Source organism: Ostrinia nubilalis, chromosome Z (assembly GCF_963855985.1).
Source record: "Ostrinia nubilalis chromosome Z, ilOstNubi1.1, whole genome shotgun sequence".
NCBI lineage: Eukaryota > Metazoa > Arthropoda > Insecta > Lepidoptera > Crambidae > Ostrinia > Ostrinia nubilalis.
The window spans coordinates 10949102-10963068 of NC_087119.1; the positions used below are offsets into that span (position 1 = coordinate 10949102).

General features: G+C 37.5%; 1 protein-coding gene across 1 annotated transcript in view; it reads right to left on the bottom strand.

Annotated features, from left to right (window-relative positions):
* The window catches only part of LOC135086810 (acetyl-coenzyme A synthetase), a 30120-nt gene extending 16548 nt beyond the window's left edge, over positions 1–13572 (bottom strand). Inside the window, exons 1-5 of the mRNA XM_063981602.1 lie at positions 13190–13572; positions 6338–6533; positions 4771–5010; positions 4330–4445; positions 2956–3148 (exon numbers count right to left, since the gene is read on the bottom strand). Of these exons, the coding sequence (XP_063837672.1) occupies positions 2956–3148; positions 4330–4445; positions 4771–5010; positions 6338–6533; positions 13190–13491 (1047 nt within the window). The 5' untranslated portion in view covers positions 13492–13572. The remainder of the gene's footprint in view (positions 1–2955; positions 3149–4329; positions 4446–4770; positions 5011–6337; positions 6534–13189) is intronic.
* Positions 13573–13967: the final 395 nt, after the last annotated feature.

Consider the following 13967-nt stretch of genomic DNA (forward strand, 5'->3'; position numbering starts at 1 on the left):
TTTGACTAGTTTGTTCAACTGTCTACGCCTGGTAAATGGAATAATGACAGTTTTATCAGCGTTAACTGATAAACTGTTTCTTTTGCACCACCCACCTATGGTGTTTAGCGCTCTTTGCATTATGGAAGATATTGTACTTTGGCAGAAGCCCCTTACTATGACAACAAGGTCGTCAGCGTACCCTTGAGTGTCAATGTTGAGGTCGGCCATTTTATACAGTAGTGTATCAACCGCCAGAGTCCAGAGAAGGGGCGAAAGCACGCCCCCTTGCGGGCATCCTCTGGTGGTTGTAACTTCCATAGTGGTTTGAAGCAGAGATACCTTAGCTCTCCTGTTGGAGAGCATCGACTCCACCCATCTCGTGGTCGTCAGGTCAAGGCTTTTTGCAACCAGACCTTCGACCAGCAGTGTCTAACTTTGACCGTAACTATATCGATAACCGGTGGTTTTTGTATGGAGTTTGACAGATTTTTAAAGTTAAAGTAAGATGGTGCAACCCAGCCTAAGATAGGTAAATAGATAGGTAGAGAACACACTTTGTGCACCACACAAGACCAGTAAAGAAAAGAAAGAAATACACAAAAAAAGACGAAATTTAGGTGGTTTTATCGCCATGAAGCGATCTCTTTCAGACAAATACAAAATAGGTACCTCCTATCCTATATTTACTTCAACTTAAGTACTTAAAGAGAACCAATTTTAGAATTTAGAGTACAATTTCGTACTACAATATTTAAGTTGACTGTACCGGATAATGTCCCCTATTTTGATGTCTTGATTGACAGGAGCGCAATGAGTGCATTCTGGGCAACAATAGACGTGTTGACACCACCAATCAATTGACGTACTTTTTAAAACTGTCAAAACGACGACGTAAACGATAACGTAAGTGACGTCACTATTTTTTCAACTCAGTTAAAGTCCTTTTTAAATTACAAAGCAACCAAATCTTAACTTACAGTGGGTCTAGACAAAGTGCAAATTATAATCGCAAACCAGTCGCAAAGTGGTCGAAAAGCCCCTTTTTTGTATGGAGTTTTGACGGATTCGATTTTCGATTCGATCAAAAAGTGCGTTTTGTCTAGGGGGGCTGGTAATATAAAATTAATTTGAAGTTTCATGACCAGAATGAAGTGTCTTTTTAAAAAGTTGTGATTTCGAATTATCGGGGAACGGTGTCAACAAATAGTCTATTATTACGTTCTATTGTATCCGTGACGACATGCTTTACGCAAAACGCATCAGCTGACGTCATTTGAAAATTAATTAGCTTCGATTTACTTGGCGCGACCAAAATAACTGGCCATTTATAATTAGTTTGGAATTGGATAGCTTTTGTGTACAGTAGCCAGTACCTACGTAGGTATTATACAATAACAAGCTTTGCTATTTTAACTCCATATTTATGTTACAGTCAAAACTCAAAGTCGGTCAAAATCACTTTTAACCGCAAAAATCAGTTAAAAGTGGTTTTGACTGATGCTCTTGGTCTAATATCACTTTTAACTGATTTTCCAGTCAAAAGTAGTTTTGACCAAGGGCGTTAGTCAAAACCACTTTTAGGTGCAAAAAAATCAGTCTAAATTCATACAAAGTTTTAGTGATAGATTAGTGAAAATTAGGTACTTGGAAATCATCAAAAATGTGTTACAAAATCATTTTAAAGTACAATTTTTATATTTGTTTTATTTCTTAGAGTTCTTTACATCATTATTTTTGTCATATAAAGATACTCAGCTGTGTTTCCTAATACCTTTTAAAACACTACTTAGGTATTCTATGCCTTACCTAAGTATTTGTTAGATTTTTACGGAAATTGTATTAATATCTTTGTCAATCAGTGTCAATGTTTAATTGGAATGGTAATGAAAATAAATTACGTAAAAACTGTTTAGTTATTTAAATCCAGGTACTCATTTGCGGTCCCTCAAATGCAAAGACCGAGTGTGCTAGCTTGCAATCGGACTTCGGACTTTACTACGTAAGTACGTTACAAGTACACTTACTACATATATTTAACACTTTAAGTACTTGTAGTTATTGATACTGTGTTATGTTATGAGGATGCTAAATTGTGTTTTATAAAAATCGAATAAAATCTGTTAGTCGTCTTTAAAAATCATAAATTTTCGAAGTCGGTTAAATTCGGATCAATCTCATGAGGGAGGGTAGGTAACCTCCTCTCCACAGAGTAAGAGAAAGTTTAACTTAAACTTTCTTCAGGAAATCTATTCGTATGCTTAACCATCGTATCGTATATTGCGGAATTTAATATCTATAATGTCTAAAAAAAGCCCTATTTTTCTTCCACATCAATTATTTATCATATTCAGTTCGGTATGCCAACGGCAAAGAATACAAATAAAGGACACTTATAGGACACTAAAGGTCTATCATTAGCTCTATGATGATATTGTCTTTTCTTTTTAACCGACGAAAAAACAGAGGAGATTGATTCTCAAGTCGACGCTACATAATCTTTTTTCTGTTATGTTTTCGTCGAAGTACCTACCATAGACCTGGCTTTACGGCCTTCTAGTGTTTTCATCTGAATTTATAATAGCGGATGTGAACGTTCTTGAACCTTCAACCCTCAGAAAACGTCAGAGCTATCTCAAACTGAAGAACATTTAACATTCTTCAGTTGAAATCTCACAATAAAGATGTTTCCTGGGTAAAAAAGAGTTTGAATTAGTCCGTCAGTTAACTTATCGAAAAATAGGTACCTACTCGACACGTATTTTTCACTTTTGCAAACTAATGAAAATTGAAAGATGTAAAGTTAAAAAAAAACAAGGCGTGGTTATTAAAAGTGTAGCACTTTGTGACGTCTCGCGGAACTTCAACGCACCATAACTTCGTAATTAGTTGTTTTATTTGACTATTTTTGAATAATTGACGGTCTAAAGTTTTCTTTTAGAAAAGTAGCCTACCTATAGTCATCCAAAACCTTACCATGACAGAAGTGGCAGCGTTGGCTAGAGGCGCGTAGACCACGTAGGTGTGGCCGGTGATCCAGCCCACGTCAGCAGTGCACCAGTAGATGTCCTTCTCCCGGTAGTCGAAGACGTATCTCAGGGTGGCCGTGGCGTACGTCAGGTAGCCTGCAGTGGTGTGGAGAACTCCTTTGGGCTTGCCCGTCGAACCACTGGGGACAATAAACATTTCAAAATCATTATAGATACGTCATCAGGTCGTTTGCATCCACTGCAATTTACCTTATGTAAATAGAGGATTTTGCCTATACTACTCCCCATGCAGGGCAGACGGGTTGGGGAGGCTAATGAGGCTATAAATATAACGCGAGTATGTATTCTGGAGGCTATAGAGACTACATAAGCAGGTACGCGAGTATTATATTCTTGAAAACAATGCCTTTGGACTCGCCCGACAATCCACTGAGAACAACAAACATTTCAAGATAAACTAGCGCGTATTTTTCTGAAGCCGAAAAAACACAATGACTAAGTACAGTTCACTGTCATGGTGATTGTGGTACAAATGTAGAACCCGATGGTTATAACTCTGATTAAGAATAACACTCATTGTTTATAGGTATTGCCCTTGAAGTGCCAAGTTGACCTACTGCGCGAGTCAACGCACTGTTGTCACAGTCACAGTTATCGCGAACCTAGCTCGAATCCTAATCGGAAAACGTGCTACAGGTAAGCCATGACGGGTTCTACCTAACCTTGCCATGTAGAACCTTTTGTATTTCCTCTTAACATCAAGCACTGTTGCTATAGTTCTAACACCAGTAAGGTAACTAACCAGAATTTCCTGAAAATGCTATGCAACTTGCTTTAAAGCTCTGCAAATTCCCCACATCAATAAACATGTGATACTCATATTACCTGTTTTTCATTTAAATTTTCTATTTAATATCATATTTTCCAGCCGATTCTCTATATCTATCGGATGGTATAAAACGATGTCAAACTGATGCGACGCTATGTTGGTACTTGTTATGTACGATAGCGATAGGATAAACATACATGACATCATCACACATAACTATTAACCGCTGTTGATTCTTTATGTTTAAGGTTGTAGTTTTGTAAATCTGGATTAACAAGGTTAATTTAAATTACATTTTTCATATTGCAATAAACTTACTAGATATCTGCCGTATTAGTTGCGAATCTAATTACATCCGCCCTGAGTCACGCGGAAACGAAGGGATCACTGAATGAATGAGCGGTGTGCTGTAGTGAGAACTAAAATTAGTTGGCATGGGTGTGTACTGTACCTACCTACCTACCTAGGTATAGACTAGCGCGCTCGTCCCAGCTTAATTAGTTGTACAAAGTTGTAATTTCTTGAACTGACCTGGTGTAAAGCATGAAAAGCGGGTCTTCAGCGTTCATCCACTCAGGGGGACAGATGGTGGACTGTCCCTCCACCAGATCATGCCACCAGACGTCTTTCTCGTCATCCCACTTGTACTGCAAAGAACATGCCGATTTAAATACCAATACACCTCATTTGCAAACTAAGTACACGTTGAAGGAACTTTTTAATATTCTAATAATCAATGACGGAGTAACTACAATCGTGTTACTGTTAGCGCGTAATACAAACGCATATATTATTTACAATACAAAATCGAGGATAAGATGAAATAACAAGAATGACAATAACAAGACCCGGAAAATGCGTGTAAGATAATCTCCAATGATAAGTAAATTTTGAGAGTTTCTTACGTAGAGAAACTCATAAACTATTTAGTTTGAAGAGCAATTTTCTAAAGTCAATATGCCAGAAACTTACCAATGTCCTGATGTCATCAGGGAGGTCACCACACGGCGTCACTCGTGCCAGATGAGAGACGACGACGCACAGCGGGACGGTGTGCTTGTGCTTGGCCTTGGCCTTCTCCAGGGCTTCGTCGCAGATGTTCTTCAGGACGAGCAGCTTCTCCCCGCGCCACGCGCCGTCGGCCGTGATCAGCATCTTGGCCTTGCAGTCTGCCATCCTTTCCGCGAGAGAGTCCGAGGAGAACCCTGCGAACTGTAGTGTTTGATGGTTATAACCTGAAGTCCATCGAATCACGTCTGTATCCTTTGAAGAACTGAGAATTAAGAAAGAGCCTTTTCATAATCATGAAAACTCTGCGTATTTGTAGAAGGGGCTCTATGATAAGGCTTTACTATGTTGAAAACCGCTTCATTTTGAAAATGACTAAAGATGGTATGGTGGTGATGGTTTCTTCAGACTGAGATAGTAGGGATGTACCTATACCTCCCACCACTTGTACTCATAACTGACTGAACAACCCAGATAAGACCAGAGTATTGTCTTTCTGATCTCAAATATAGATAATCTAACCTTACCTCTACAATAACAAATAACCACTAGGTAGGTACTTGTTAGCCAGTTAAGCGCTAATCGCATAAAATTACGCTGCATTGTACGAAGAAGAGATCACAGTAAGTACGATAATGTGTGATGTAGATAGACACGCTACTGCGACACGCAGCTCAATCTACCTACCTTCAACTACACCCCAGAGACAATTTCTGGTCCTAAGTAAGCAATATTTTAATATGTGACTACCTGTCTACTTACATGTACTTTGTCTGTGTAGTTGAGTAAAACTCTACGACTTAAAATGTTCATTTAATCTGTGTTTGCGCAATTCCTTCCTAAAGTTTAATCCCGAGCAGAACTTACAACTTAGTTTTAAAGACTTTGCAAAGGAGTTTGGAGTTATCGGTAAACTTGCTCTGTTTACGAAGTTTTAGTTACCTACTTTACTTCAAAATCCATCAAAACATTAAATAAAAAGATCTTCAACTTCTGGTGTTTACATCGGTGACCTTCCATAACAAATCAGTGGATTCCAGGATGAAAAATTTATGTGATTGTTAATAATTAGGACATAAAACAGTTAATAATTGTCAGATGGTCCGATAATTTCCTACCAATCTTCTACGCCTCTATTCAGTCATATCTTGCAATCATATGTTAGGATCATGACAGAAATGCGACCTTAGTTCAAGCCACAGCGGTAGTGTAGAGTCCCATTAACAGCCCATGCACCTACTTGAACTTACCACAACGGAGTGCACGGCGCCAATTCTGGCACAAGCGAGCATGCAGACGACGCGACGGTCTCCAGGATCATATAGATAGAGTTGCGACTCAAGCCCACAGTATCTTTGAGGTCGAATCCATTCGAAATGAAAATTGTGTTTACCGCAACTTGGTGCCATTTCTGGCACACGCCAGCATGCAGACGGCGGTCTCCATGATCGTAGGCGTGGAGATAAAGTCGGGACTCGCCCACGCAGCTTTTTGTCAGGTAGTGGTTGAGTTTGTGAGGCAGTGGACTTACCACAACAGAGTGGACGGCGCCAATCCTGGCACACGCGAGCATGCAGACGACGGTCTCCAGGATCATAGGCATGTAGATGGACACCCGGTCGCCCTTGCAGATACCGCAGTCACGCAGCGCGTTGGCGAACTGGCACACCTGGTCCATCAGCTTCCGATACGTCACCCGGCTGTAGTCATCCGGGTGGTTGCCTTCCCTGAAAAAAATATATTTGTAGTTGTAACGCTAATAATAGTTTCTAAGCTCTTAAAAACACATTATTTTAGCCTTGAAACCAAAAGTTTTGTAAATTGCTAATTTGTGCACTTTAAATTACTAAAACTCTATTATAGTAGAATAGGCGATGAAAGAAAATAGGTCTTAAAGTCACTTTTCATCAATGAGTACTTAAATCGAGTTACACTTGCCGTAATAGACACTATAGGTAAATATTTTCAGCAATTCATAACTTCAAATTGTTGAAAATTTATGGAGGAGGCGCGTCTGCGGCTCATAGTAATGTCAACTATCCAACTGATACCTACAATTAGCTTCATAGAGTTAATGTAAAGAATAAATAGAGTTAAGCTTATAATAAGTGGTGCAATTAAAAGTTGACTTTCGTGAAAGTATTTACAAAAAATATTTATTTGGAGGAGCTGAAGCAACAAAGGTACATAGCTCGTCATATTTCACTAAGTTATCTTATAACTTAGTAGGTACCTAAATGTGTCGCAGTTATGTACCTCGCATAATTTTGTTTCAGTGAAACTGCACAAAAAAGAATATAAAAATTGTTGCGGAAAACGAGGCATTTATCGTCATTAATAAAGTAATTAAATACATTTAGCGCGTAATGACATGATTGAAACGTTACGATTTTTCCTTTTTCTTTCACTTATCGATTACTACGCGTAGCGAAGAACAACTTTGAAAGAAGGAATACTAACGAGTAGCGGTTCCCGCGATTTATTCGTACACGTGGAAATACTTTGAAAAATATTTTCCGTTTCTGCAACATTTTTCTTTATTACTCCATTGTTTTCTTTACAATACGTAATTGAAAGAAAAAAAATCTATAAAACATTTAAAAATCTCAGATACTTTTTGTCATTTTTTCCTACGCTAAAAATAGGTCTAGTTTCACCTATTTTCATATGTGCACTTTATCAAGACTCACACTGTCTAACTAGCCTAATTAAAGCTCTTTTTTTTAATAATGAAATACGAGTTATAAAACATTATTTCGTGGTGCGTGAGCAATGAAATTATTTTTTTCTCATTAATTACGTAGGTTAGGTTTATGCTCTAGTTTCTCTTAGTTAGGCTATGCAACAAAATAAAAGACGAGATACACTTATTTACGTTGCAATTGTTATGCAAATTAGCAAAAATCTTGGTATAACACTATTACGTATTAATCAAAATTAAGTAGGTAGGCAGCTCAGATCATAGAACTATGATCTGAGGTAGGCAGTAATGCAAGTAAAACAATGTGTCCAGTCTCCTTTAATATTTTAATTCACATAATAAAACAGCCTGAAATAATTTTGTGTGTAGAGTGAAGAAAATAGTTTCAGATAATTATTAAGTTTATCAGTGCTTGATTTCTACTTTTAACAGTTGTTTATCAGAGTCGTCATTAGCAAAAGTTATAGCGTAGGTAGTCAATAAATACTTGGGCATACTATATTATCTGTAATAGCTTATGAATTCGATCGAAGTTTAGGCTCTATTAGCGCTAGGTACCATACCTATAACTATGCTTTGGACCTTGCACAATAGTTTTAGCAGCAAAAGTCATAAAATTCATAGAATATTATTCAAACATTTCTCACATTCAGAAATTGGAATGGGATGCAAAACATTCGAGCCACTTAACGTCTCGCTGTGTTGGCCAAGTCGCGGGCAATCGCTAGTTAGTATTCATACAGTTATTTTATTTTCCTTTGTAAGTGTTTTCCTCGTAGGATTATAATATAAAAGTTATCAAGGTTTATAAATGCATATAATGAACTCAGTGATATGTGGTTGATATTATTTTTAGTTTAATTGCCGTGATATCTTGTTTAAGTACATCTCCTTTTACAAACATTGATTATTGAGGGAATACCTATCTCATCATTATCTCCAAGCGTTGTCACCAAGTGATAGGCATCATAGCTGGGCATTAACTCGTTAATCCGTTAATCGTTAATTAACGAAGTTAACATTTCTATTAACGGATTAACTTTTAAGTTAACTTAAAAAAATGTTAACGGACTCGTTAACTTCCGTTAAATTATCCTAAGTCCGTTAATCGTTAATCCAGTACCTACTATACAGGGTGGAATTTTGTAATGCCACCTGGAGGGAAAGTACTCATAATATTGTAGATAGAAAAATTTTCTCAAAGAAAACATTCCTTTATTATTGAAAAGAAATAGAACTGCATTCAAAGATTTCCAAAAATTTGCTTGCCACATCGAACCAACTAAAATCAGTTAAAAATTACATCCTGTATTTTTATTGCATCGATCGTTAGGGTCAAGTATAAGGATGAAATCTCTCTAACAAACTTAATAAATCAAATGAAAGGAAATCAATAAAATCTTAAATTATTTTAATCATGTACAGAAAATTGTATGGTATGGTAGTGAATTTTCGAAAAAAATTCGAAAGTCTATGAATGCAGTTTTCTTTCTTTTCAAAAATAAAGGAAGGTTTTCTTTCAGTAAAATTTTCTATCTGCAGTATTAAGAGTACTTTCCCTCCAGGTGGCATTACAAAATTCCACCCTGTATACTAAAAAGATATAGCAGGCACGCTGAAAAACGCTAGAAAAACGCGTTCTGACACGTTCGGGCTTCCAGAACTTCCAGAACCCAAAACAACAGTTTTTGTAACCAGATCACTAACGACACTCGTTTGTATGTGTGGGACAACTCTTGCAACTGAATTTAAGACCAGTTTTCCTGAACCGATTGAGCTGTTTGGTATACTTATGTAAGTACGATGACAATGCAATGTTATGGTACCATTGAGCTGGTCTGATGATGGAGTCATGAAGTGGCCATAGGAACTCCTAAATGAAACGGCGGCATCGCATCGAATTTGGGTTCGTTGGATTTGTCTTTTCGAGCACTTTAGTACTAGATGATGTCCAGGGTCCTGATGATGGAGTCAGGAGGTGCCCATAGGAATTCCTAAACGAAACGGGGGAAACTTATCGAGTTTGGGTTTGCTGGATTTGTCTTTTCGAGCACTTTGGTGCTAAATTGTATTGTAATTGAACCAAGGCTCTGAGATTGAGATACTACTAAAAAGTGTTTTAAACTTTTTTAAAACAAGCTTTTATTCTGAAATGCAGTTGTACTAAAACGAAAAAAATAATGATTGTCCTTATGCAAGGTTCAAATAATTTCGAAAGCTGGTAGCGCAAACATCAAAGAGGAATAAATTCCATGCGCGATACAAGCTTTCGAAATTATTTGAACCTTGCATACAATTATTTTTTTCGTTTTATTATCATGTGTTAACGGATTAACGATTAACGTTAACTTGCGTTAAATCTTGCGAAATGTAACGTTTTAACGTTTAACGAAGTTAATTTTTTTATTAACGGTTTAACGATTAACGAAGTTAACTATTTGATTAACGGTGCCCAGCTATGATAGGCATGTAAGATAAATTAAACGCATCAGATTAGATAATATGTACCTATTTCATGGCAATGATAAATCCATTTACATCTTCCACCAAAGAAAAACCTGAATTAAAACTTCATAATCATCCTGGAAAAGCCAATTAGTTTTCAATCGTTAGTCAATTGAATTGCAAGCAGATGGCGTCATAGTTTCGTATAAACGAGTAGCTGTACGAGATCTATAGGGGTAATATAATATTGACAGCTTAAAAAGATGAAGTTTAAGTTTCTTTCACAACACATATCTAATTACAGGTTGGAATGTACTGTAATCCTGTTACTTAATTAAGGCTGCACACGCGACGGAAGCTTAAAAAATGGAGTAACTTCTCCCGTTTTCCCAAAATTTCCCTTCACTACTCTGCTCCTAAGTATAGGTACTATAACCTGCCCAGGAGTATAAAGAATAATTGTACCAAGTTTCGTTAAAATCCGTCGAGTAGTTTTTGTTTCTATAAGGAACATACAGACAGACAAAAATTTTACTGATTGCATTTTTGGCATCAGTATCGATCACTAATTCATGTACAGAATTGAACACTCTACAGATTTATTATAAGTATACAGGGTGTTAGGTAAATGGGTATATGAGCCGACACTAGCCCATGTTAACATAGGCATATAAATGGTATGGTGAAGTCAGAAATTTGATATCATGATTTTAATTTTTTTAATTTTCATACAAAATAAATTTTATACAATCCGATTTGTATGAAAATTAAAATAATTAAAATGAAGATATCAATTTTCTGACTTCACCGTACCATTTATATGACCATGTTAACATGGACTAGTGTCGGCTCATATACCCATTTACCTAACACCCTGTAGATGGATAAACGAGTTATAAAAATACTTATGTTAATCACGAGTAATTAAAAATTAATAGACGGACGGACATCAAAGGTAAGTGCGGAAGTAATTGTAGCTTTCCTTTGAAAGATAATATGCGTCCACAAAATATAAGCACTCGTAATAATCCATGTTGACATTGAATGTTAAATGCTAAATCAATAATGGTAAGTTAATTCAACCTTGACCATTACTTGATTACTCGACCTCAGGCTTAACAACGGTGATCTATGACAATTTTAGAAAGCAATTTTGCTAAACGTGTACCTTATCTACTTAGTAGTGACTGCTGCTACAGTTTGAATAAGTAATCTAAAGTAGTCATTTAGGCTGAGTTGCACCAGCTTACTTTAACTTTAACAAGAATCTGTCAAACTCTATATGTACAAAAAACACCGGTAATCGTCAAAGTCACGGTCAAAGTTAGGTGGTGAAACTCAGCCTAAGTGGGTGAGTATTTATTTCTTAAAATTAAAAGCTCCGCAAAAATATAACTAATGTCGGCTCCACTCTAAATATGTCATAGCAACCTCATCAAAATCTGGGTAAGTCTGGGCACTACTGGAGACTGAAGAACTACGTCCAGAAACTACTGAGAAATCGGGTGACGAAAATCGGACCTAGTGCGTAAACTACCATGCAAATATTTCTACAACAATGTGGGACCCTAATTTCACGGATTCGGATCGGACATAGCGCTCTTAGGTCTGCCAATAACTAATTAGGTACTGTAAAGGACCTACATTTTAATTTTCCAGCTGGTAAGTCAGTTTAAAAGGCGCTACCTTCTGCTCCTACAAAACTGCTGTCCACTTATCTCCTAGATAATGAAATAAGTCACGCGAAACTTACGAGAAGGTAACAACCTAGAACCATTTTTATAAACCAATTAACAAGACACGACAACTATCTTTTAACGCGAGATAAATATTATTAGAGTAGCGGCCCGCCCCGGCTTCGCACGGTTGCAAAGGAATTTCTCGGCTTTTCTCTTGTTAATCATGCATGTTTTATACATATTATTATAAACCTTCCTCTTGAATCACTCTATTTATTAAAACCACATCAAAATCCGTTGCGTAGTTTTAAAGATCTAAGCATACGACAGACAGACAGGAAAGTGAGCATTGTTTTAATGTAGTGATTGCACAGTGTCGCGGTGGTTTACTTTGAACGCAGTGCGGTCCCAGTTTCGATTGCGAGATCGAGAATTTTAGAAAATGGTTATGTAAACTTAGAATTGGTTTGGTAGTAATAATTCCTAACATAATACAAATATTTGCTGGCAGTTTCGCCCGCATAGAATACGATTATCAAAATGAAGGCATTCAGCGGTTCTGGTGTGAAAACAAAGAAACAGGCCTAGAGTTTTGCATGTGTAAAATATTAAGTAAGTACCTACCGAATATAGGCATAGGTTAATACCTAGGCCTAACTCACTAATGTGAATCAAGACTAAAGATGTTATAGTTCAAAGTTGAATTTAATGGTAAGCGATATTAAAATCTTAGTCGTAATTTTATCGTAAATAAAAGCCGGTGTACTTGTAATAACACCAATACCAAATACGTACAGTAACATCATATTACTTACTCCTATAAAATATAGAAAATCGATACGCTTTATGTTTTAACAAGTGCGTTAAAACATAAAACCACGAGCAAATTGATATTTATATGAACCTACCTATACTAGTGGTTTAAAAAATATTTAAAAATTAAACATTTAATATTCACTCGCCGTTTTATCAAGATCGCGTGAATACAATTAAATGTAGTAGGTACAGGCTGAAGACGGCTTGCATGTCTGCTTCAGTCGAAAACTTAATTTTACACTGAATTAGGCCTTATTGCGCTAAGTTACGAGTGTAAACGCGCCTTTTGTACTGTGATTGACAGGACACCCTACCGAACACGCCCTTATTTATATCATTGACAACAGAAAGTATTTTAATAAACATGTAAGTTCAGTTATATGTAGAAATAAAATTAATAGAAGTTAAAGTCAAAACAGGTCTAGTGTTATTCATAGTAATTTAAAAATGTGTATTTTTTATTAATATTAATGATTTCACATAAGTCATGTGTCTGCTCCACCGACATACTCGTACCAACGCAGACAAGACAATTCGCAATGCGCATGTAGCACAGTCAGTCGTCTGCAGATGTAACAAAAATTACATAATCTTATTGTGCTTTTGTTTGAGATAGACGACCAGTGCCAATGTTATATGTGATGCTGAAGAAAAATCAATAAGTTCGCGCGCCGTCTCCGTGCTGCACTCGCTCAGCTGACTATTGATTCCACAAGGGCAATGACAACAGAAAATAGCTTACCAGTAATAGGCGATTTTCTCCCCATGCCCGTTCCTTACGTTGCGGTCCAGCAGGTTGAAGCAGACGTTGGTGACGGCTCCTTCCATCCACTTCACAAAAATCTTGCCCTTATTTATGTCGAAGTTGTACGAAACAAAATTGCCGGGCTGGGGAGGGCTTTGCCAATGAAACTCATTCGCTATTTCGGACCAGAACTCTTCGGGATCTTCGAGTGACTTGTTGTGCATGTCTTTGTATTTTTTGTAGGAGGGAACGCGGGACTTTTCGATGACATAGTCGGAGGGTTCGTAGACGCGCGCCATCGCGGTGGTGTGCGGTGCGTGACCGCACGGTAGCCGAGGAGGAGTGCTTTCGAAGCGGAGCGCCCGCTGCGACTAGTGAATGGGAGCGGACTGCGAGTGAACGCCGACCGAGCGCGCCGGCCAGTGCAGCGCGCGCCCGAGGGGTGACGCACGCATGGAGCGCGCGTGCGCGCCTGCCGCGGCGCGAATGGGAAAATGATAAAAGATCTCTTATCGCAGCCGCAGACTCATGTGCGAGAGATTTATCTTAATTTAAAAAAAAACTTCAAAACTATACTGAAATGTTTCCAATTATAAGGAGGCACATGCACGGAGCGGCACAGATAAAACAGATAGTCCAGTTGGCTATGCCTAAACCCGAATAAAAAACGTTGTCGCACTCCGTCAAATAAACTACGTACTTGTTAATACAGTGTGAGTCACGTTAAAGTGTACATATGAAAATAGATAAAACTAGACCTGATTTTATCGACAAA